General features: G+C 37.3%; 1 protein-coding gene across 3 annotated transcripts in view; it reads right to left on the reverse strand.

Moving 5' to 3' along the window:
- Positions 1 to 2,354: 2,354 nt before the first annotated feature.
- LOC131435057 (cationic amino acid transporter 2) overlaps positions 2,355 to 26,146 on the reverse strand; it is a 42,347-nt gene continuing 18,555 nt past the window's right edge. The window contains exons 2-7 of one of the 3 annotated variants that reach the window (XM_058602546.1): positions 13,823 to 14,202; positions 13,472 to 13,756; positions 12,688 to 13,414; positions 12,431 to 12,621; positions 12,090 to 12,365; positions 2,355 to 2,864 (exon numbers count right to left, since the gene is read on the reverse strand). In XM_058602546.1, the coding sequence (XP_058458529.1) occupies positions 2,770 to 2,864; positions 12,090 to 12,365; positions 12,431 to 12,621; positions 12,688 to 13,414; positions 13,472 to 13,756; positions 13,823 to 14,066 (1,818 nt within the window). In that variant the 5' untranslated portion in view covers positions 14,067 to 14,202 and the 3' untranslated portion in view covers positions 2,355 to 2,769. Of the gene's footprint in view, positions 2,865 to 7,430; positions 11,953 to 12,089; positions 12,366 to 12,430; positions 12,639 to 12,687; positions 13,415 to 13,471; positions 13,757 to 13,822; positions 14,203 to 26,146 lie in introns of those variants that run through there. The other 2 variants (XM_058602544.1, XM_058602545.1) reach the window with 2 other exon arrangements.

Below are 26,146 nucleotides of genomic sequence, written 5' to 3' on the forward strand. Positions count from 1 at the left end.
ACCGGATTTCCCTGCCATAGACGACGGTTTTGAAGGAGTAAGCGATATATCAAAGGGAAAGTATCGCTCTGATTGGTCAATTTAAACAAAAGCGAAGCTATTGGAAGCACGCGAATCTATAAATGTAAGCGAAATTATAGCTAACGTTTCAGTCCTACGTCAGCATGCTAGAGGTAGGTTGTTACTAGACAGTAAGACAAAAAGTGTCATAAAACGATTTGAAGCTTTAATTTGTATGCTCTGATCTTGTGTCATGCAAGCTCGGATGAAATTTCATGTTATGTCGTTTCGCCTGAGAAATTGACAACTACCCAGGGTAAATTTTGAGTGCTTAAGTTTAATTTCTAATTTATATAAGATGAACTCGATGGATAATGAGAAAAAGTTTATCGCTTCAACCGAAATCACAGAATGGTAGAGAACTTAATGCTATAAAAATAACTGCTTGCATACAAAATTCGAACACAAGCTTGGCGAAAAGAAGCTTAAATATCAAAATCATATCGCAAGTATGTGCAAAGATGTAATTGCATACATTTGGGATAGTGGTGTAATTTCGTCGGTTATAAAACAAACAATGTTCGGTGTCGGTTCCGAATCAAGATCAATCTAATGTCGTTTTCGTTTTTAAACGGCACTACACCGGCGCAGTGCTACACCATGGCATGAATAAACGAACAAGAATGATAAAAACATAAACAGTTACCCTTGACTACAATAAACGATTCTATTGCACAGAGCTACACCGAACTTTTGATGAGTGCTACACCAGTGGTATCGGTGCAGAATTGGTGTAGTGCAATTGATAAAAACGAACGGTTTCAGTGCAGCTTTCGCTACGCCGGTGTAGTGCAATTTAAAAACGGAAACGACATAAGCAGACTCTCGTGCAATTGCGGATTCAAAAGTGTGACGATTGATTGAACTGTTGGATTGTAGATCATTCGAAATTTTGGTTGCCTTGTTCCACATCAATGGCTCGAACAACCCCATGGGGCTGATCCCTGTAGTTTTTTCAAGAATCGAAGAAAATTATTTTGAAGAATACCACAGTATTATATATGATAGTATGATTCATATGAGAAAGGCATCATTACACCACTAGGTGGATTAAAACAGATTTGTTTTTGTACGATGTGAACTTAAATGGTAGGTAAAATGGAGAATTATAATAAACACATTTAAAAAATTATAAACATATATTATATCAAAATGAATGGGGTCCAACCAGATACCATTAGTCAGACCAAGGGTGAAATATTACAGCCGTTTTTCGTCCTTTTCAAGGACACTGTCTATATTGCAAATTGCATAGATCGACAGCCAATAAAATTTTAGAAAGCTACCTGAAACCTCAAGTCAATAGATAAATTATAAATATGTGAAACTGATGGTAAAAAACGAAAAAGGTCTGGCTGGACCCATCAGTCAGACGGAGGGTTAAACTAAAGTTTGTTGAAATCGGCCATCGCGCATCTTTGAGAAAAGTCAAGAAGTAATTTGAAATAGAAATTTTTACATTAACCATTCTGTTATTCCTGAAATTAAAAAAAAATAGAAATTTTGTATGAAACAATAATCTCATTCATTTGAACGGCTGAAAGCAAAAATCGGATAAGTGCAACTTAGTTTGGAAAATCCGTTTAAGTATTTTTGAATGCAAAAATCGAATAACAACATTGGGAGCAAAAACTCTCCTGAATACGAATCGATACTTACCTTGAATACATCTGAATCATTTTATTTATTCCTGTATTTCATTCAAGATGATCAATTGATTGATATTTCACAACTAGAAGCTTCGTAATGGAATATTTCAATTGTTTTACAATACATAAATACAACGGTGGCTGAATGACCCTAGTGGTTAAAGGCCAAATAAATAAATAAATAAATAAATAAATAAATAAATACAACGAATTTATATTACTCGAAATGTGTGGTATACAATCCGTTTTAATGTCAATGTTACTTTGCCCAACATTATGAAGCATTTAAAGAAAACAATTGATTAAAAAAAACTAATCCTGATAATGAGTTCAATAATTTTTAATTGTATTGGCCCACAGGGGCAGCGAAAAAAAAACGCGGTAACTTACCTTTACTGAAATGGCAATAATCACTAATCACCGCCAGACGCGTTGTTACAGTTTTTCACGCGCGAATCTACCGAAATGCGTTTATTTTTCTCCTGGATGCGCCGCTACACAATCGTCATCGCCTGTACAGGCAGGGCGAAGCGCAAGATAGCGTGCGATCAAAACTGCATACCTTCACTACACCTTTATAGTTTTATTTCATAAGTGTGGTGATGAATATGTTTCATGCTTTATTACTTTCGCTTTCGTTAAAATAAATTAAAACAAATAAATGTGATGCTTTTCCTGTTGTTTTCTTTTCATTCTTTGTTCATATAGTGATACATTTTTCGTCTTATGCTCTACTTCGAATTTCGTATTTTAGATTATTTAGGGGCTTACGGTTGTTGATTAAAGTTGTTCAACACTAGATAATCTATACATATTTTATCTAATTAGTCGTGTATCTCCTCTATATGGCAAATTTCGTTATCATTTATTTACTATCATAATGTGTTTATATGTTTCAATCATAAATGTCGATTATTATAGTCGTACAAAATAAGTTTTATTATGTTATACGCATACTAATCCTTACAAACTATAACATAACAATAATTTCAGAAAAAATATCACTTTTGCTCACTATCATAACCTGGTATGGCGGTCGTAATATTATTGCGCGGGTCCATCAGTGAATGTACTTAATCTTTGTCCATCCCATCTGGTTGGCGTAGACCTCTCGGTAGCTGTTGCGGAAGCCATACAATGCATACAACGCGAGACCTGCCGAGTTCCGAATGTCCGGTTGGCGGTAGACAAATTTTCAGTGGTTAGCACGAACAACAGATGCAAATAATATAGTGAGGTTTAGATTTAACACTTTGAGCAATTATTGGCTTCATTCATGCGAACCTTTAGTTTACAATTTTGCTATAGTTTCCAATGTTCAGGTGAACTAGGGCTACAATGTTTCGAGTAGTGTGTTTCGTGCACTAGAGTCGATAGTGATTTGTAGGTTAGCAAGTTTTTGGGCTTGGGCTGAAAGTTGTGTTGAGTTTCTTTTAAGCGGTTAGGGTTACAGTTTTATGTCTACGAGGCTTGGATAACATCATGCAAGCAACAACTAGTCATGCAATGGATTGGTTTGTTTGTGTGGTCTCAGCTCGGTACGGCTTACTGGGCAAACGTTGCAGAAACAATTTTTGATTAAATTGATTTGATCGTTAGGTTAGATACATTGATCGAGGCTGTTGTGCAATTAAAGTAAGTAACGTTGAACAGTATATGTTTTCACAATTGTTTGAACATGCTATGCTACTATTCTTTTATTTATTCAAAAACTTTTACTTGAGCATCCTAGATTTTAAGAAACTGGTGAAGATTTTTATTTTTAATTACAATATGGTACAAACATAATCTTAGTGTTTACTATTATTGTGCGGAACTCGTTTTTTGATAAAAAGCTAACTGCGTGTGTAATGTTTGAGCGAGATTTTCTACTATCCAATCTACACGTGTGCATTATTTATCAAAGAAAATAGTTTGTTAGCAAAAAGGAATTTTTTACTATCTCGCATATTTTCAACATCAGTTAACCAAAGACAAATTCGATTTGAAGCCTTGGGAAACATTTTTTTTGTTTAATGAAAAAATGAAGAGCTAATATAATATTGCTTGGCTTATGTATCCTGAACGCAATGTAGAATAATAAATGCTACAAGCTGACTGAACCGTGTATAAAGAATTTTATTTTTTAGAGAGAAAAAAAATCATAGAAAATTAAATTGTAGGAAATCCTGAAAGCGCTAGTGAAAACTGAAGGAATATGAATCATTTAGATATTTTATTATTGCTTAACCCTGCCTAACCCTAACCCTGACTTCACAAGTGACAGTAGCTAAAGTTCGTAGTTTCAGTAAAACTATTCGTAGAGTTACTAATAAATCGGAAATTTCACACATCTATTTGTGGATATCTCCTTATGTTTAATATTTATTGGATATGTTGATTTCCGTAGATTAGAATTATTTTTTTTTTTCCAAAAGATCTACGGAGGATTTCGCTTCCGAAGCTTCTCAAGCATAGGCTTGTTTACTACTGTTAGTTTATCAATCATGTGTCACACAGATGGCGCTGTTATTGTCCACACGTGAATGCAGTCCACGAAGTACAAACAGAAAAGTCCCGGTTGTTTAAAACAAATAAAAACCCTTCTTAATTTCTCTTTTTTTGCCAAACTCATAATTACATTTGTGAGATAATACCATCAGCCAATAGTATAATGCCATTCCACGCATAACTGTCCCATTTCTACATATCATATCCTACAAAATATGGGACAGTTATGTGTAGAACGGCCGTGTTGTGAGTTTATCAAATAACCTAATTGTAGCTTCCAAACTTAAGTTCAAGACGTTCTAATTCGATTTAGGCATAGTCGAGATATTTTGGTGCACTGAAAAATACTACAGTTAGTTCAGTTAGTCGATTACGTCACTTAAGCCATTATACCTCCGGAACCGAAAATGACAGCAATTTGATCTTTGAACTTGATCAATAGGCCAATAGTAGTTTTCAAGGTTTGTAAAACTCGGTTCAGCCATCTCTGCGAAAGTTGAGCGGTAAAAAATAACGCATTTTGTCAGTTACGTCACTTATACCATTTTATCTCCGGTTTTTAATGTGACAGCTATTTGATCTCCAAACTTGATCAATAGTAGCTCAAACTTGATCAATAGTAGCTCAATAGTAGCTCTCAAACTAGCCTAAGATTGTTGAAATCGTCACTTATAACATTATATCTTCGGAACCGAAAAAGAAAGTCATTTGATCTTTGAACTTGATCAATAGTCCAATATTAGCTTTCAAACGAGTCTGAGTTTGAGAAAATCGGCTTAGCCATCTCTGAGAAAATTGAGCAGTAAGAAAATAATACGTTTTGTCGGTCACGTCACTTATACCCTTATATCACCGGAACCGAAAGTAACAGCCATTAGATTTTCGATCTGGATCAATGTTAGCTTTCAAACGAGCCTAAGCTTGCTAGAATCGGTTCAGCCATCTCTGAGAAAATTGAGCGGTAAAAATATTTTTGAAAAGTGCGCACACATACACACAGACATTTTTCCGATCTCGTCAAACTGCATCGAATGGAATATAACACTATGGGTCTCCAAGGCTCCGTTCGAAAGCCGGTTAATTCTAATACCGTTCTATAGAGAAAGGCAAAAAATGGTTATCAACAAAAAAATTAGTTAGAACTACTCGGATTTTTAGGTTTTAACCTTAATGTCATTCGTCTCTTCAGACCAGAAAAGCTTTCTGACAAATTGGTTATAACCCTCTTTTGTCACTTTTTTCAAAGGGGCACGCTAGTGCATAATTTTTTTGTGCCCTCTTCACTATTTTAAGGAGAAATTTATTTTTCATGATATTTTAATTTAAAATAATAGCTGAACTTTTTAGATTTTATTGCTATCAAATAGTAACTTTTGTTGATAATATGCGTAATAACTTTTTAAACGGCCTTCAAATTTTAATGAAATTTTCACTCATAAATCTTTCCGGGTTTACGAACTTTACTGTCTGAAGTGCATGGTAGAATGATGATTTTTAAATAACCATCAATCCACATACTTTTTAGGGTAAAATAGGTTTAGTGGTGGCCCATTGGTCTTGATATCCAATAGCGATTACACATATTTTAGTAGAAAAGAAGCTCTTTGTGGAGTCATTATTAAGTTCATCTGTGAAAATCCTCTCTTGCATTCTCTCGTTGTAATTGCTATGACATGGACAGTATTGATAAGGAAAGTTAAATTCAAATGAAAGGTCTTATTGTCCCATACAGAATTCCTGAAATTCATCCAGTTACGACTTCTGGTCCCAGAATCATAAGATGATGAGTGCTATGAATAACAAAAACAAACAACAAAATTTTCGAATCAGATCTTGAAGTTCTTTCTAAATTCTGGTTTTGTAAGTTGTAGGAGGATGGATTTAAAAAAATTCTCAACCTCCATATGGCTGCTGATGCAAAAACAGGGACAATATCATTAATATTGATAAGTATGATTAGTTTAAAAATTCCCAAATGAGCCACGGTGATATTTTCGAAATGGAAAGCTCTGGTTATACCTAATCGAAAATTGCAGTGGCGTGAGATAGCTGGGCTCGTAAAGATATCAGAAGGCAGAGTGTTCACAATTAAACGCTATTCGCACTATTCCGGAACAACCGGGACGGGACCATCCGGGACGTTTTTTCCTCGTCGGCGATGACTGAGCTGCCGGCGTGTGCATGTATTGGAATCCGGGATAGAATCCATTTGGCTGCCACCGATATTCCTCGGAAAAACTCGGTGGATGGTCAGGGGATAGTCCCGAATGGTCCCGTCAATTCATTGACATTCTTTTATTTTATTTTTCATAGCATTTATTTGACCTCGGCTATTCTTTTATTCTTTCGGTGGCACATATCATAGAATAGCTAAATTTTTTATCATCCGCAGCATCGTCTTTTACCAATATCACACATTGGTAGCAGACATCCGTAACCGTTTCGTTTTCTTTAAAGAGTGTACGAAATAGAACAAAGCACGCATCGTTCGTTTTGTGTCTTCTTCTTCCACCGTACCCCCACATATCGGTTTTGTACATATGTATTGTCATTCTATATGGCGATTTGAAAACTTTGACACTCATCGCCTTGTAGCTGCGGAACCGGAGGTCGGATCCGGAGAAAATTTCACAGTAGCTTTAAAAATCATATGTGCCATCATTCAAATCAAGATTTGTGGAAATCGGTTCAAGCATCGCAGGGAAATCGAAGTGAATTTTATTTTTGGAGTTTTTATTCACCATTTTCGGTGCTTTTGGAACAGGAAAAAGGGGGACCAGTAGTGCCGGAGTGAGTTTTTATGTCCACAAACTAGCAAGTCCTGAAAACTAAAAGAATTTATTAGACAGTTTTATGGGATTTGTACCTGTTTTTGACCATTGTTCGTGAAATAATACTAATGAAATGGAAAGTCGGATCCTGATAAAATGTTCTATAAATTTCTAGGAAACTTTGAGACCTTTAATTTGAATCTTAGTTTGTGAAAATCGGTTGAGCCGTTTAAGCGAAAATTGAGTGTACACTTTTTTCTAATTTTCACATATTACCATGTAATTCTGGAATCGGAAGTCGGAAATTAAATAGCACGCTATGGGTCCCAAGACCTTTCATTTGAATCTTATGGCGTTTTTCATTGAGAAACACTGGTGGCGTGGATTGCTCTGGTTTTGCACCTTCGAGCAGAAATGGCAATGAAACACCGTCAAAATATTGCATTTCTGCTCGAAAGTGTAAAATCAGAGCAATCCACGCCACCAGTGTTCTCAATGAAAAACGGCATTAGTTTGTGAAAATCGGTTCAGCCATCTCTGAAAAAAGTGAGTGCATATTTTTTCCATTTTTTTAGTACATTCATTCAATATCTCCGAAACCGGAAGTCAGATCGGGATGAAATTCAATAGCAGACTAAGGGACCTTTCATTTGAATTCGAGTTTGTAAAAATCGGTTCACCCATCTTTGAGAAAAATTACACACACACACACACACACAGAGACAAAGGCTGTACAAGATTCTGGAAAGCTACTTCCAGAACCGAGTATTGCTCTACGAGACCGAAGAAGGCACACGTAACACTCCAATCACAGCTGGAGTACTGAGGTTGAGGCTTCCTCCGGGTGTCAAGATAGCCGGATTCATGGACGACGTCACACTGACAGTCTACGGCGAATCCATCGAAGATGTCGAACTGAGTGCATCACACTCAATTTGCTTGGTGGAGGACTGGCTGCGTAGCAGGAAACTGCAACTCGCGCACCACAAAACAGAGGTGATGGTGGTAAACAACCGCAAATCGGAACAGGAGGCGTTGGTACATGCCGGAGATTGCGTGATCCCCTCCAAGAGATCACTGAAGCAATTGGGTGTGATGCTTGATAACAAACTCTGCTTCAGCAAGCACGTTGAATACGCCTGCAAGCGCGCATCAATAGCGATCGCGGCGCTCTCTTGATTGATGGCCAACAGCTCGCCTGTGCGCTCCAGTAAACGTAGGTTACTAGCAGGAGTGGCAGTTTCGATCCTCAGGTACGGCAGCCCTGTATGGGCGTCGGCACTTAATGTGGAACGCAACGCACAGATACTGGAGAGTACGCAAAGACTGATGTGTCTTCGCGTGATCAGTGCATACCGCACTGTATCGAGGGATGCGGCCTGCGTGGTTGCGAGTATGATGCCTGATATGCTTGTATGGGCAGTTCTATTATAGATCACTCATATAAAACTTCCACCTGCTGAATTTGTTTGAATGGGGTTTCCGTTTTTACATTGCACTACACCAGTGTAGCGGAGACTGCACTGAAACCGTTAGTTTTTGCTAATTTCATTCCACCAGTGCTACACTTTTTTGCACTGATGCCGCCGGTGTAGTACTCATTAAAAGTTCAGTGTACTGCGAGATGGAATCGTTTATCGTAGTCAAGGGTTACTGTTTATGTTTACATCACTTCCTTTCGTTTAGTAATGCTTTGGTGTAGCAACGCAATGTGGTGCAGTTTTAAACAGGAAACCGTCATAAGAAATGGTAAAGTTATTGTATTTCAATTCTTTCAAAGCATAGAATAGTACATGTTTGGTAAAGTTTGTAAAGTTTATTTCATCGTTATATTCAGAGTTTTTGTAAATACGTTCATTGAATCGTTCGGAAGAATATTAGCGTCAGTGAATGGAACACCAAACTAGATCGGAAAATTTTGAATAGACCCTTGCGATCCAAATGGTGCGGTAAAAGCATACACATTAAACTTCATTCTACATTTTTCCTTCTTTTGACAAGTTTAGAACAGCCGAACTACCGAACATTCTCATTTTACTGATATTTCAGCAAAAATAAACATTTGTTGACAGCTGTACCTTGAGGTACCGCTGTGACGAAATGTTAATTTTACTGAAAAAATCAACTAACGAGGATGGAACAGCTGACATCGGTAAACCAATTTATGTGTGTACACACTAAATTATTATTGCCGAGTTTCAGTGAAATTTTGTTGAAGTTTACCGAGCTGGAATTTTACCAAATACATCCAGCAAATTGTTTGAAAATAATATGTATTTAATTTAGTACTCCCGGTTATATAAAATTCGTTGATTTTCCATGAAAAGCGTGAAAAGCTTTTACAAAAATGTGTCAGCATAAGGTTTTTCGAAAAAAAAAAACATATCATCGCATTATTTTTCCAAATAATTGTGAAAAATCACAAAAGCACTTATGTTTCAGAACTATTTTTGATAACATAATTTTTTATCCTCCGAATTTTCCAGCCATTTTCACCCTGCAGATAGATACAAGTTTTTCAAAAGCTTGTATGTTTTTGGCTTTGGCAAATTTTTCAAATATTCCATCCAAAATTTCCTAAAACCACCCGCGCGCATGATACTTGGATGATGATGGCCTTAGGTTAGCATCGGATTGTCAAATTTTTACCATAAGTCAAAACAAATACTAATGATTAAAATTATTGGCGAAATGGTTCACTACCTTAACCACTACCTTACCTAAATTTGTATATGGATTAGTAAGGGGACCAGCATGTTTGGAATATATGATTCAGAAAGGAGATAAAACATCTTGTTGTAATATGAATGAAGTTTAATCTCAGTTGTTTTAAACTGCCCATCCATCTTTAAGTCAACATTTCTAATTCCTTGACTCGAGCATCATAAAATTAACTTATTCTTTGATATATCTAACTCGTAAAACATCAGCTCAGGTTTTAATATTTTAGATAATTTATTATACATAAATATCTTTCACGAGACATTTTCAAAAACGAGGTTTCATGGCTGTGAAATTGCTACCGGACCAAGCGTTTTTATATCGTTTATTTATTCCCGTCTTCGACCTTTTGGTCGTTCGCCGGGTAAAACCAAGCGTTCTTCAGCCTGATAGGTCATGTCTTGTAGGCTATTCGCGTGGCAACGAGTGGCTTTCCCATCTCCTGAACTCCGCGCTTGTATGGTTCGATTTGCCGGTACTAATTTATTATGAATGTTATGCGTTCGGTAGGTACTGTTTCGGTGGGACAGTTTTTTTCAATCCCTTCTTAAATTCTGAAAAGGACATTCGATGTTCAAGGGAGTTCCGTATGACGCTTGGTCGAGTATCCGGATTGATTGCTTTCAGCACATCATCAAAGATGAGCTTTTGTTGTTTGGTGGCAGTATCAAAGTGCTTAACTCTATCTTGAAAATTATTGGGCGAGGAAGTTTCTTTAGAACTGGAAACCTTGCCGTTTGCGATGGTTGTGTTGGCATCCGAGGGTGTGTTGGAACTTCCATTGGTGAGTGCGGTGGACGACGATCGCTCGAGGGTTGAAGGAGGTAATGATTTAGGACGGATTTTGTTGACTGGTCCTCGCTGTAGAATTTGTTCCAATTTAGATTTAAAAACTTCCCTGGGATTAGCGGATGGATCTTCATCGTTCGTCTCGGAAGATTCATTATTTATCGCGCAAGGAGCTTTTGAATGTAGTTTACGTAAGGTTAAATCATTGTATCCTGAGATATTAGCACTGGGCGTTGTTAATGTGAGTACACTGGGTCGCTGTGATTTGAGTTTGCCTACTGTGTTGTACAAAATTGGATCGAACTTCGGTGCCTCGGGCACAGAACTGCTCAACGACGTGTCCGTTTTCTTTTTGATCGTATCGATTTTCGACGTTCGAGTTTTTGAAAGTTCACTATCGGCCTTCAACGTTTGGAACACAGCTTCATCGAATTTTGGTGGAGGTGGCACGGTTCCTGGAGGAGTTCGACTGGGACTATCTGTTTCGCTTTCATTATTGAATGAATTGTCGAGAAGCAGAACGAAATTCGGCTCGCTGTTGCTTTTCTGAATCTCTGGACTACCAATCCCCTTGGAAGTCAGGTGCCTTGAGGTCTTCCTTTTGTATAAGTTGGGCTGGGGATTCTCTAGAAGTGTGCTTAATCTATTCATGAATTGTTTCTGCTGTTGACTGTTCAAGCGATTATAGTGAATTTCGTCATCTTCACCAGAATCTAAATCACTGTCGATATCTTGGCCTACAACGAAAGCTGCTCGAGGACGTATCGTAAAGAACTCTGATTTTTCTTTAGTGATCATTTCGGCAGCTTGGTTATTGTCAGGATTCATATCGGGGTTTGTTTCTGATGGAATATCATCGACCTGCTGCATGGATATCTCGTCTTCCCGGTGAATGTCCGCGATAACGGATTGTTCACGGAACACTGGACTAGCTAACGATTCATCATCTAGAGAAGGATACAGATATAGGCTATCCATTGTTTTCTCTTCGTCGTTTAGTACATCATCTAAAAGAGCGATTGCTTTACTGGTTTCTTCGATGGAGCGGTCAGTATCTTTTTCGTTAACATCTTCCACAAAATAAGACTTTCCATTCGGTTCAATTTTTTCGATCAAATCGGATAGGTCAGCAATGGCCAGGATTTCATCTATGCTATTCTTGGGCGAAGGAGTTCTTGACTTTTCTTTCATCTGAATGATTTCCTCTTGTTTTTCGATTTGTGTTTTCTCACTTCCTGTAACTGGTATCAAGTTGTACTGCTTCTCTTCTAACCCATTAATCGCGTCGTTCAAATTTCTAGAATAGTACCCATTTTGCGTAACGACCGTCTCTTCGGCTGGTTCGAAGCCACCATTTTCGATACCACCGGATGTGGCCTCAGGCTGGATATTCTGGGAGCCGGAAGTGTGCTTGTTATTTCTATTATCGTCATGACTACCGCAACAGACACATGCTAGGTAAATTGGCAGACCTGAGATTTGGATGTTAAGGGAAAATGTGGAATGCGGATTAGTTTACGAGGCATGCAACATGCAGAAGTATTGTTTGTTGTTATTTTTAGTTGAGGTTAGTATTATGCTACTTAAGAAAATACGAAACGTTACTCACCAATGCCCATCCAGATCCCGAAGCGTATCCATGTATACACATCCAGCATCAGCATCAGATAGATGTTGACGAAAATACTGATCGCGGGTAGCAGTGGTACCAAAGGCACTTTGAACGGGGCATCCTCTGTTTCTCGAGGTTGAATTGACATCAGCAGTAGCAGTATCACTAGAAGTCCAAGAAGGGTTCCGGTCAAAGTGAGAGCCCACGGTTCCAGGTCGTACAATGACTGTTTGGCGTAGTAGATCGTCAATGATAGCGCTAAAGACACGATACCTGTGAATTTATATCCCAAAACGATTTATCATGTCAATTTTTCGAGAGTTATGGATGAAACATACAATAAAGTGTCACGAGAATAGCTACCACTCTGCTTGATATATGTGATGGTATCCTAACGCAAGATACGTTAAACAGTTGCTTCACGAAAGCCGATCCTGTCAATCGGTCTCCGGATTTAAGTAGATTGGAGTTTTCGTGAATCTGTTTACTGGTCGAAGGGATCGAGTTGTCGTTTTGTTCCTCTGAAAATCTGCGAAACATTAAATGCTAAACTATTTTTGCAATGAGTGCTACGTTGAATGATTGATGAACCTACCTGAGAATGAGTATTGAGATTGCTACCACGGTGTACGCCATCAGGGTACCAATGGACAGCATGTTGACTAGCGCTTTCAAATCGAATATCCCTGCCATAGTACCTGTCAGCAATGCGGCGCATAATGTTCCGAAAACCGGTGTTTTATACTGTGGACTGATTTCTCCGAGAGCACGAAATATTAATCTGTCTTGAGCCATGGCATATATTATTCGTGGCTGCGGGAACATGGCTCCGAACAAGCTAGCCAGCAGACCGATTATTCCTCCGATGGCTACTATCCACTTGGCAAAATTCCAACCGATTTCGTTGAACACGAACGGTAAGGGAGCGTTAACATCCTGTTTGTAGTACGGCCACATTAATGTTAAAACTGTTGACACTCCGAAATATGCCAGGAAGATTGTAAACAACGAGAAAAGAATAGCTCGTGGAATCGCTTTACGTGGATTCCGAACTTCTTCACCGGTGGTAGCAATGCAATCAAATCCTACGAAACCGAAGAAACAGGTTGCCGCACCATGCAGTGTACCTTCGAAACCAAACGGAAAGAACCCTCCTTCTCCCACATTATATATTGATGACACATTCGCCGGATCTATGGTCCAATTGGAGACATCTGCGTTTATTGCGCCTGCCACAATCACAAACAGTACAATTCCAATGTTTAACACTGTGAAGAAATTATTCACCATCGTTGACTTCTTAAGGCCAAATGCTAAGGCAACTATTGGAATAAAACAAGCGTCAATATACAACATATTCAACAACACAGCAAACTTACTTCCCAATAAAATCGCAACCGAGAATCCAAAGAAATCGAAATAGGTTGACATAAAGTCCCAATCCATAGGGGCAATCTCTCGGAAGCGATTCTTCATCGTGTCGTTGGCTAACGTGTCTATGTATAAACTCAATCCTCTAGATACGCTTGCTGATCCGATAATGTATTCCAGCATCAGATTCCAGCCAATGATGAATGCCATAAACTCACCAATACACACATAACTATATATGTATGCCGACCCCGACTTCGGAACTCGCGCCCCAAATTCCGCATAGCAAAGACCTGTACGGGTATCCGAAACGTGATAGAAGTAGAATACTTATGAACTGATGAGTATTGAAAGCTTACCGGCTAGAAAGGATGCAGAAGCTGCAATCAAAAACGATAAAACCACCGACGGTCCGGCTTGATCCTTCGACACATGACCGGCAAGGACGTAGACCCCCACTCCGAGCGTTGCTCCTACGCCCAGAGCAGTCAGATCGAAGGTGTTTAATATCCGGCCGAGTTTATCGTTCTCGGTGCCGTTGTCATTGCCGATGGCGAGTGCTTTCCTGCGCGTTAGAATCTTCCAGCACGAAGGCGCTGACATATTAGTTCCAACACTGGGACTTCCAACTGCCCCTTCCAGCGAAACCTGTTCGCCAGTGGTGACTAAAGTTTCTCCAGTCGAACGATGCGGAGGAACACTGAACTCCTTTGTTGATCACTGTTCAGCGTAGATTGAGCTGTGAGGGAAAAAAATGCAATAAAAGGTAGGAATAATTAAGTTATTAGATGAATTTTCTCTCTTTTGGCATCAGTTTGATAAGCGTTATCATTTGCACGGCAAACAAGCTATTGAAGGCATTATCAGTGATCTCTGAATTTGTTTTGTGAATAATAGGTTTGACGTTTCGAAATATTTTTCGCCAAACGTCGGCGATAACGGGAGGTACGTCTGGACGATGAGATGTTACCGTTCTCGTCAGTTTTTGTTTTGTTTTTGATGATTAATAAATTTGTAAAATATGTTTTGGTATATGTTTTACGCAAAGCGCATTTTGTATATTGAATCAGACCATAGAAGATTTGACTGCATGCGGCTCGCAGTATGTGAAGATAAAAAAATGGACTACTTTAGACTTTCAGGGTTGTTACGAAGCATTTCAAAATTAAAACGCGCGAAATCCGCGCGAAGTCAAAAACTAAAACGCGCGAAATTGAAAACTTAGACGCGTTAGACAACCATTTTTATGCAGGTGATAATTTCCGCAGAACTTGAAACTTCTTGGTAAGAAGAATTTTAAGGTAGACTACACAGGATGATCGGATTTACTCTTTTTACTTTCAATTTCAATTATAATATAGCCTTCTCCTGCTGTCCAATTATAATATAGCCTTCTCTTGTTGTCAGAAAAGCCCACTGGAAGTAGTATCTGTCAAACTTGTTCTCCAGCAGGCATAGAACCTCCTCATCTTTTGCATTAATAGATTAAAATCATCCAAATGACACTTTTCCTAAAATCTAGTGCTTCTATAGTAACTAAATCTAATGAGGCAGTAACATAAGAAACGGCACATGCTAGCAATGTGCTCGTTATATCCATAATTAGTTCCAACATAGGGAATCTGACGAAAAAAATAGGATCGAAGATTACGACATCGAATGACAAATTTATTTATTTATTTATTTATTTTGGGGAGCAGGGAAAAGCCCGATTGAGATGAAATATAGCAATCTCTCTCTCCAGCAGGCATAACCCGGGTAGAAGTGTTTTGTAAACCAATAACAAATTCTGTTATTAAAACCAAACATCTCAATGGTAGAAATTAACATTATTTAGTTTGAAATAAGAGTTAAAATATCAAAAATCATAACAAAACTTGCATGAGAAAATAGCTACAAAATATTAAATTCTGTCATTGTAATATGAAACCAAGAACAAAATATTTATAGAAGACGAATTTCTCAATTATTTTATATTCTAGCATTCAGAATAGAGTAATATCATAAGTATTTCTCTTATCTGATTCTGATGCAGTTTATTCAATAGTATTTTATTTGAAGATAGAACTACTGGATCAATTTACTTAATGAAATTGGAATAGCTCATCAATAACGAAATAAGATATTATAACTAATTTTGATGTTAAACAGATATTGTATAATTTCTTGATTCCTTGGACGCAATATCATGAAAATATCAAGTATCGCTGTGATAACACAGAAACAGCAAGCCAAGATATGATGGTAAAAGTTGTTATTATTTTGATCTTTGTTTGCTATTTACACCTACCCGGGAAAACCTCCTCATTTTTTGTATCAACAGATTACAATGATCCAACGGATACATTTACGTTTAAAACTAACAATTAAAACTAACAAATTGTAACAATTGCAATTATTCGGAGCAATCGTTCTGCGACTGAAGTAGGTCTACCACAAAACTAGCCTTACAAATATCTCGATGGACAAATAATAAATCGAGACCAATCAGTTTGCAGCGGTCATGGTAACTCGGTAAGTTTAAAGGATATCTCCATGGAAGACGTCGAAGAGCTAATCGGACAAATTTGCGTTGAATCGCTTCAATGCGTTGGATATCGTTTTGGTAATAAGGTGACCAGATAACCGCAGCACATTTCAGTTGAGTGAACTAAAGTGCAATACGGAGCTTACAAACAATGTACATCAGAGATTTTTTAGTAACGCGAATAATGAATCCTAATAGCTTAGAGGTTCAGAACATAGTAAGCTCTATGTGCTCTTAAAAAATTTAATTTTGATTCCAGAAGAACACCCAGGTCCTTAGTCCTTAACAAACGATGCGCGTTCGAGAACAGTTTGTGAAATATTATAGTCGGACTTGAATACAGACTTTTTGTTACTAAAAGAGATGACGGAGTATTTAGTAGCATTTAAAACCATTTTTAAATACGGAATATGAAAGTTATCGGTTAAACGGTAGTTTCATACACTTGATCGAAAAATTTTGAACGTTGAGATACAAGAAAATTAATAACTGTCCAAGGTGACTTCCTTGAAGAACTCCAGAGGTAACAGCAAATGGCTCCTATTTTCAATATCATTCCATGCCCAGTTAGATATGATCCATGCCCAGTTAGATATGATCGAAGCAACTATGTGTTATAAAATCAAGAATTATAATTTCAAACAGCTTCGATACAACGCACAAAGCATCAATTCCACGGTAGTTGGATACTATGTACTTGTTCACAGAGGATTTCTTCCATATTTCAGGAAAAATTCCAAAACGCAAAGAACAATTGAAAATGTTGGATAGTGGAACCAACAAACTGTTAGAACAATTTCTTATCACCACGGCTGGAATCCCAGAACTTCTTTTTTTCTTGTCAGACTTCGCTTCGTAAGCCTGTCGTGCAAATTTTGCTTTAAGAAAAATTGGTGACCATATTATTGAAGAATAGCATTCGATTTATCACGTTCTTTGCATCATTGAATGTTTTTTTTCACTGAGACGATATCTTCCATCAGACATTAATATCCTTGAGTGCGAAAATCTTCTTTCGATTTTCGCATTGCAATGGGAAAACGCAATCGCAAATATCGAAAAGCGTTTGTAATTCCTGGTGACAGCTCTGTTGAAATAGCAATTTATATCACTCGAGATCGAAGAGCATAAAACCTAAATTCTGTCCACTGAACATTTGCTAGAACCTTCTAGTAAATTTTGGTTTTATCAAGGTGGAAATTCACCAATTCGGCCAGCTCGACCAATTGCTGAAACGTTCGCCCATCTTTAATTTTTTAGGGCTTCATAAAACTCACAAGCTTAAAAAATTTGTAAACAACTTTTTTTATTCGAACAAATGATTCACAAATGTGGAATGATGTTTTTTGAAATTCGCGCGACATCCGCGCCATAGCAACGAAATCTTAGCAGAAACCGCGCTAAATCCGCGAAAATCGCGAAATTCGCGGAAACCGCAAAATTCGCGCGACCGTAATAACTCTGGATAATAGCATACTATTGAAAAATTGGTTAGAAGTGACCTATGTTTTCATCCACCAATCCCTGTTTTACAAAATGACGTCAACTTTTTGTTCGGCATAGAAGGCTTTGCGTCATGCATAAAAAACACCGTATCGTTATGCGTAGTATGAAGGGAAATCTATAAATATAGGCTGCACAATATTTCTTTGCCTAGTTGATGTTTGACTGTGAATGAAACAAGTAGCTCGTCCAGTGAGCTGATGACTGGATTGTATATACGTTCACTTGCTGGATTGTCGCTTTTGCATTATGTGCTGGTGTAATTTTCTGTTGTCTGCACAACACCGCTTCGTGTTCGCTTGAATATCTTATATATCATCTAGCTATTGAAGAACCGAATCAGCGTGGTTATCGGTTCTTTTAAAATATCCCATGTATTTAGCAAATTGTTGGTAGATTTTGCCATTAAAAATACCTTACACTTCGCTTCCCGAGGCTGGGTGTCAATTTAAAACATGCAAAACTAATCGCGTAACATTTTTCTGTCATAATTTTGAATGCTCATACCTCAGTAATTTGTTGATGGATTTATATAATTCAACAACCAATCGATTCGGAAACATTTAACCTAAACTTATGAGATAACGTCATTTGAATATTTCAATTGCATACCATTGAAAAATTGGTTTGAATTGAGTATTTTATTTTGGTTTTCTGGTAACTATCAGACCAGTTTGGAATTATCGGTGATAGATTTTTCGGATATAATTTGCAGCGCTTGTTCCTCGATGATTTGTTAATGGATTTTCCTCATTTAAATGATTCCAAAGCTTCAATATTGTAAGCTTAAAAATGTTTTAATTTGTCAACGGATCGGTTTGCATACTTAAATCTCCATTCCCATACGAACAAAACGGTGGCGCGAAAATGGATTCAGTATAAAGTTGTGTTATGATGATAATCATAGATACTTCTTCTTCATTATATGTGACTGAACAAGTTGTTGTCCCGCCAGGAATTAAACGCTTCAAAAGATTCAAAATTAAATTCTGAAACTTATCTAAAAGCGGCCTCCTCGGTTTGGTAGTATAAATGAGTTCCACAGGCTCACATATACAGTATAATTAGATGCAATATCATATAGTATCAAAGATAAACTAAAGGTAAGTTTACCTGCGATTTTACATGTATCGTTTGAATAGCAACCCTCGTAGAATTTGGTTAACCGCCAGTTTCAGTTTAATCATTATTAGCTTCAAAACAATAAGCGTCTGATGGCTACACGCGTTGTAACTATGACAATGTTCATTCATGTGTTAATAACATCAAGTTACAATATGAACAAAATTTCTGAATTTTGTTGCGTATCCATTCCGTATATTCCGTATATGCCAAAGCGAAAATTAATGTAAGTAACTAAATATTTTATGCGGACTGTTTCACAAGTTTTCTTCCTCGTATTGTTGCCATATTATTTACCGACACTTTACGAAGATTATCGACGATTTTGAAAAATGATTAATAAAATACACTATTACTGAGTTTACTGGTACAACATTTTTCGCTAAAATAAATAAAATTAATGAGTTTGTACGTTTCTCGAAGATTATTATCATAAAATAAATCAGTTTCATTTGTTCAGGTTTAAATCTTTAGGTTGTTTGTATCTAAAATTGAGCTTTCTAGTTCTAGTAGAATTCTAGCTAAAGGACGTTATTCAAAATCTTAACAATGTAAAAAATTGTGGAAAGGGATCAAAATTGAATAGAATTTATTATCAAGAAAGAATCTAATTGTAAATTTTATCATTCGCCAACAATCTAAGCGCTTAAACTAGAGCAAGTTTGTAATTAGTCAATTGAAAAAGTTTTTAGTTTAGTGTATCGTCATCATTATCATCTTTATTTTTGTATTTATTATGAAGACCCTAGAAACGTTCCATTTTTAATGTTATTGTGCTCGGTCGTGTCTTGAATACAACCCTCTAATTTTTTTTTCATCTAACTATTTTTTTTCGGTAAAGAACTCGAAAATATTCGGCACGTATTTTTTATTTCAATATGGTACGTGAAATTTTTGAGATAGGATTTTTTTTTGAAATTTCGCGTTTTCGAAAAAGAGCCTTTTTTCAACAGCCTATACTGTGAAATCTAATAAAGATACAAAAATTCGTCCAAGACATGAAATGTGCGTCTTTTCCTTAGCTTTCTAATAAGCGATTCGATTCGATTGGGTGGCTGATATATATATTCATAAAAATAGTTTTCTTCGAATCTTGGAAGAAACCAAAATGATTGTTTGTTTTGCATTACTAGTTCTGATGAGGCCATCCATGAGAAGACGAAGTGAGTTTCACCACTGCAGGTACTTCCGAAACCGGAATCCGAGAACCAATATAATCGAAGTCGATTCGTATGGCCATCAACTAACATGACTACTCTACTCTACGAGTATTTATTCAAATTTTATCGACGAACTGAGCGAATGTCTGTGTGTGTATGTATGTGTGTATGTGATAAATAATGTCACTCGGTTTTATCCGAGATCGCTGTTCTGATTTTCAAATGAAAGGTTTTACGGTCCCATACATCGCTATTGAATTCTATCCCGATCCGACTTTCAGTTCCGGAATTACAGGATGATATGCACCGAAAAAATGAAAAAAAAATATCACTCACTTTTCTCAAATATGGCGTAACCGATTTTCATAAACTTAAATTCAAAAGAAAGGTCTCATGGTCAGTTCGGGTTTACATCTCATCCAAGTCAGTCGATAAAACAAAACCGCTTACGTTGGGGACAGAAGAAACCAAGTACAGTATTGTGTAGTGAACAATAGACCTCGAAAATGAGTGAATCAAACGAACAAAAGCTACCGCCGGTACGAAAGAATACAATTATTGTTGACTTCAGACAGTGCGAAATTCGACCTTCGATACGATAACTTGAAGGTTTGCTTAAGGAGCAAATGCTTCTTGACATTAAACGCATTTACTTCAATGCAATAAGACCAATAATGTTGTTTATATCCAGTTCTATAAAGAGTTGGATGCAATTCAATTCGCTAAAGACAATAATAATGTGCACTCTGTGGAGCATGAAAATATCAAGTACAACATTCCAGTATATATGGAAGATAGTGCTATAGAAGTGCGTGTGCATGATCTTCCCTCAAGCGTCTTCGATCCTTATATTTGCCAATTTAAAAATTTTTATCTAAAAACTCAAAAAAAAAATATCTAAAAACTCAGCAAAATCGGCCACGTAAAGCTTGTACGCAAAAAGGCCTGAATTAAATATCTTTTGAATAAAAAAAAGGTCTCATGGTTCCGGAATTAGAAGGCAATATGTGCAAATTTACGAGAAAATGCGCATTTAATTCTCGGAAATTTCTTAACCGATTTTTACAAACTAAGATGCAAATGAAAGATCTTAAAAATCCTTAAAAAATCGCCGTAAAGTTGATCCAGATCAGACTTCCGGTTCCGGTATTATAGTACGATTAGTAAAAATTTTCAATTTCATAAGTATTTTTTCACAAGCGATAGCGAAACGAGGTGCACATTTTTATAAAATTTACTGGTAAATTCATCTAGTTGGCAGACCGTGTTAGTTGGCCCTAGGTTCTAGGTCCTTATGGTAAAAAATCAAAAACAGATAGCGCGATTTCGGTAATTCGAACCGAGAATCATCGACAATCTCTAAGTACGTTCGTTAATCGATTGAGTCACGAAAGCACACATCTGATTTGCTAACCGAATAAAAATTATAGTCGGAACAAATAAAATATTAGGTTCTCCTGTATTCACAACTTTACAACCTGTTAACAACTTCATTGTGTATGTCCTTGTTGGTATATTCGACATTGTGTAGCGTATTGAATCGTTGAAACCTCAATTGCCCTAATTTTGTTGCATAATTATCTGACTATGTTTGTTTTGTCTAATTGAATCTCTAAGTGTGAGTGTTGCGGCATCATAATAGATCAGGATCAAATTTCGTAATATCATAGATGAACAATAATGATAACGATGACCATCTAACAGATAGTTTCCAATAAAAAAAACATGGGCCAAAGAGGCTGTGGAAAACACAGACCATAAACGGCCGGTGATATGAATTTGGTTTCCGCCCTCAGTCATTCCACCGGAGCCGCTTTGGACAGGCTCAGCGATCGCTAGTGCATGAAGCGCAAAAAGGTGATCCAACGCACCAGCGCCGTTCAACGTCAGACTGGGCACCACGCAAGACGAACGATTAACTTTCTCGTATCACAAGCTGTTCCACAGCAGTCAATATGTAGTTTATCAGTGTTGTATTTGAATTTGTAACACGCCGTTTGTGCACTCCCAGTTACGTCAAATGTTAATCATAATGAAGAGTGACACTTTCGATTTTAATTGATCATTATAACATAAGAAAAATTGTACTCTTTTCAACCAACTTTTCTTTATCCTGCTCAAGACGCTATAGGCCTCTAATATTATCAGTATATCGGATAAAATTTGAATATCTAACACTTGTGAATTATTTACAGCGAAATCAAAGTGCTTCCATACCTTCTGGGACAGTCTTTATATTGTATGCCAAAAAAATGACGACAAACGTTACTTTTGTCCAAAGTTGCTTCGCCGTATGCAACAGTCAACATTCTGAATGCATCCGTGCACGTTAAATTTAATACCAATTCTTTAATCCAATTTATGGATCTAAATCTAAAACACGACCACACATAAAAGCTGTCAAAAACTGACTGGACATTCAAAATGGGATCGGAATTGTCATAAGTGAGGGTCATGAGTACCAACATAACGTCACCAAACGATCAAGAATCGAACATACGTACAGAATATATTCTCATACTTAGATTCCGTACGGTAAAAGATATTCAACAAGCCGTAGATTGTTCAAATCCGTTCCTTTTAAAGGATAAATCGACATTTTTGTGTAAGCGGATTTTCGCCTTATTCCAGTAGTAGGAGTTTAGAGCGCTGTATGAAAAAGCAATGCTTGGGAGCAACGTGAAACACGATTTTTTTATACTGTAACATACAATTGTTTCTAAGTACCAAAAAGGCTGTGTACAAAATCCTTTTTCGTGACATTTTGCCTCGAACCGATTTTAGCACGGTTCGTTTTTGGCAAAATAATCGTTCGAATATGACATATGTGAACCAGATGATAGCAGCGTTTTCGAGTTGAAAGCAATTCCATAATTATATTGATTTAAACTACTAACAGTAATAAATGCTGGAAGAACATACCCATATACCATTCGAATCGTTTCGTCGAGATCAGCAAATGCGTGTCACAAATAATTTCACTAAATTTTCTCGGAGATGACTCATCCGTTTTCTACAAACTCAGATTCATATGAAAAGCAGTATGCTTCTGTGAAACGAAATTAAAATAGTGTAACCCATTTTTCTCGGAGATTACTGAACCGATCTAAGATTTGAATGAAATCCAAGAATCATCTAAAATTCTAATGAAAGGTCGTAAGATCCTATAAAACATCTTGCTTTTTAGGCAGATTCAACTTCCGCTTTAGGGATCTCAAAGATGTCTACACTGATTTTCAAACATTTTGAATCAAATGTAAACTATACAGCTTCTCATGTGAATTTAACTGACTTCGGATACACCGGTTTTCGAATTCCGGATCCAGTATCGAATCGTTTCTTAAAGCTCAAAAAGGCCAAATCGAATTTTAAAAAACATAAATACAAATTAAAGGATTTATGGTCCCATACAAAATAAATGAATATTATCCGATTCTGGAACTGCAGGGTGATAAGTTTTTAAAATTCAAACCGATATAGAAGATGACAATCAGAAAAAGCTTCAAAGTTTTTTTTTTTCATAAATACGTTTATTTCATAGGCAATATACATAAGTTTTTCTTCGCCGTGGCATCCACAATACATAGTAGTTTAAACCTAATACATTTCGAATATCATATTAGTATGTTGGTACTCATTAGTTAATCTAAACACTGTTTTTATCAAGCGAGTTGCTATTTTAAATTACATTAAATAAAATACATTTATTTTGTACATGATCTTATAACTATTTCAGGATTGTTTGTATCAGTTCACCACTTATATTCAATATCCTATAGTTGGCTATTGGTTGAACTCATGGAAGAGAAAACAGTTTAACATAAAATAAAATTTAAATTGGAACTCCAATGGATTTAATGAAATGATAAAGAAGTTTCATGTATGGAAGGTCACGACAAGCAAGAATGTCGCGAACTGGGACATTGGATAGTCTACCTTGGGTACGCAAGGAATTTATTAGTTGAGATCTGACATCACGAAACTCCACGCATGTCCAAACAACATGGTCAATATCGCGGTAACCTTCGCCGCAAGCACAATGATTAGTCTCGGAAAGTCCAATTCGAAGGAGATGTGCATCTAACGTGTAGTGATTGGACATGAGTCTGGACATCACACGAATGAAATCTCTACTCACATCCAGTCCCCTGAACCATGCCTTTGTCGATATTTTAGGAATAATTGAGTGCATCCACCGACCCAGATCATCTTTATCCCAAGAAGCTTGCCAGCTGGCAAGTGTTCTTTGGCGAGACGCGCTATAGAATTCGTTGAAAGCAATCGGTCTCTCATAAATTTCACCCTCAATAGCACCACGTTTGGCTAAAATATCGGCTCTTTCATTGCCTGGAATGGAGCAATGAGCCGGAACCCAAACTATTGTGATTAGATAATTATTATTCAATATGTCGTTCAGACACTGTTTTATTTTACCCAAGAAAAACGGTTCATTTTTGCCAGCAGCGTTTGAGCGAATGGCTTCAATTGCACTCAGACTATCTGTGAAGAGGAAATAATGGTTTGGAGATAATGTGACGATTACATTCAAGCTATAATGAACTGCTGCTAACTCTGCTATATAAACAGATGCAGGTTCTTGAAGCTTGAATGAGGCCGAAACATTATTGTTGAACATACCAAACCCTGTCGCTTCTTCCATTCGCGATCCGTCCGTGTAAAACATTTTCTCAGAGTTAATATGCCTGAACTTACTTGAAAATATTTTTGGGATTTCCATAGAGCGTAGGTGGTCCGGGATTCCACGCACTTCGCGCTGCATGGATGTGTCGAAAAATAAAGTTGAGTCAGGTACATTTAGGAGGCTGACACGGATAGGAATATATCTTGAAGGGTTGATTTCCTGTGACATATGGTTAAAATATACTGTCATGAATTTTGTTTGAGATCGAAGCTCGACTAGTCGTTCGAAATTATTAATTACCATGGGATTCAGCACATCACATCTTATTAGCAGGCGTGATGAAAGCTCCCAAAATCGATCTTTTAATGGAAGAACTCCCGCCAGAACTTCAAGACTCATTGTATGTGTCGAATGCATGCAGCCTAAAGCAATTCGCAAACAACGGTACTGAATTCGCTCAAGTTTGATAATATGAGAATTTGCAGCGGAACGAAAACAAACGCATCCATATTCCATCACTGAAAGTATCGTTGTCTGATACAATTTTATTAGATCTTGCGGATGAGCACCCCACCAAGACCCTGTTATTGTTCGAAGAAAATTTACTCTTTGTTGGCATTTCGTTATCAGATACCTAATGTGTCCTCCCCACGTGCATTTGGAATCAAACCACACCCCGAGGTATTTGAAAGTCAAAACCTGTTCGATTATTCTTCCCATCATATGAAGCTGAAGTTGCGCGGGATCATGCTTTTTTGAAAAGACGACCAGCTCTGTTTTCTCCGCAGAGAATTCGATACCAAGATGAACAGCCCAAACGGACAATTTATCTAAGGTATCTTGCAATGGTTTTTGCAGATCAATAGCTTTGGATCCAGTAACTGAAACCACGCCATCATCTGCCAATTGTCTTAGTGTACATGGGGTTACTAGACAGCTGTCAATGTCATTCACGTAAAAATTATAGAGGAGCGGACTGAGGCATGAGCCTTGCGGGAGACCCATGTAGCTAATTCTGATTGTTGCCAAATCGCCATGTGAAAAATGCATGCGTTTCTCTGACAAAAGGTTGTGCAAATAATTATTTATAACCGCTGGGAGTCCATGTTGGTGGAGCTTGTCTGAAAGAACATCAATGGAAACTGAATCAAATGCTCCTTTAATGTCTAAAAATACAGATGCCATTTGTTGCTTTTGAGCGAAGGCAATTTGGATGTCAGACGAAAGTAATGCAAGGCAATCATTCGTCCCTTTATTTCTACGGAAGCCAAACTGAGTATCTGACAACAAACCGTTCGTCTCGACCCAAGTGTCGAGACGTCGTAGAATAATTTTTTCGAACAATTTTCTGATGCAGGACAACATCGCAATGGGTCTATATGAGTTGTGATTGGAAGCTGGTTTCCCCGGCTTTTGAATGGCGATAACTTTCACTTGTCTCCAGTCAGGTGGAACAATATTTTGCTCAAGAAACTTGTTGAACAATTCCAACAAACGTCTTTTTGCGAGGTCGGGCAGATTCTTCACAAAGTTGAATTTAATTCTGTCCAATCCAGGAGCGTTATTGTTACAAGACATGAGTGCTATGGAAAATTCCATCATTGAAAAGGGGCTATCAATGGAATCATCATTTGAAGAAGACTCCCTAACAATGCTATGCGTAGGAACGGAATCTGGACAAACTTTCCTCGCAAAATCAAATATCCATCGATTCGAGTACTCCTCACTC

Source organism: Malaya genurostris, chromosome 3 (genome assembly GCF_030247185.1).
Source record: "Malaya genurostris strain Urasoe2022 chromosome 3, Malgen_1.1, whole genome shotgun sequence".
Classification (NCBI taxonomy): Eukaryota; Metazoa; Arthropoda; class Insecta; order Diptera; family Culicidae; genus Malaya; species Malaya genurostris.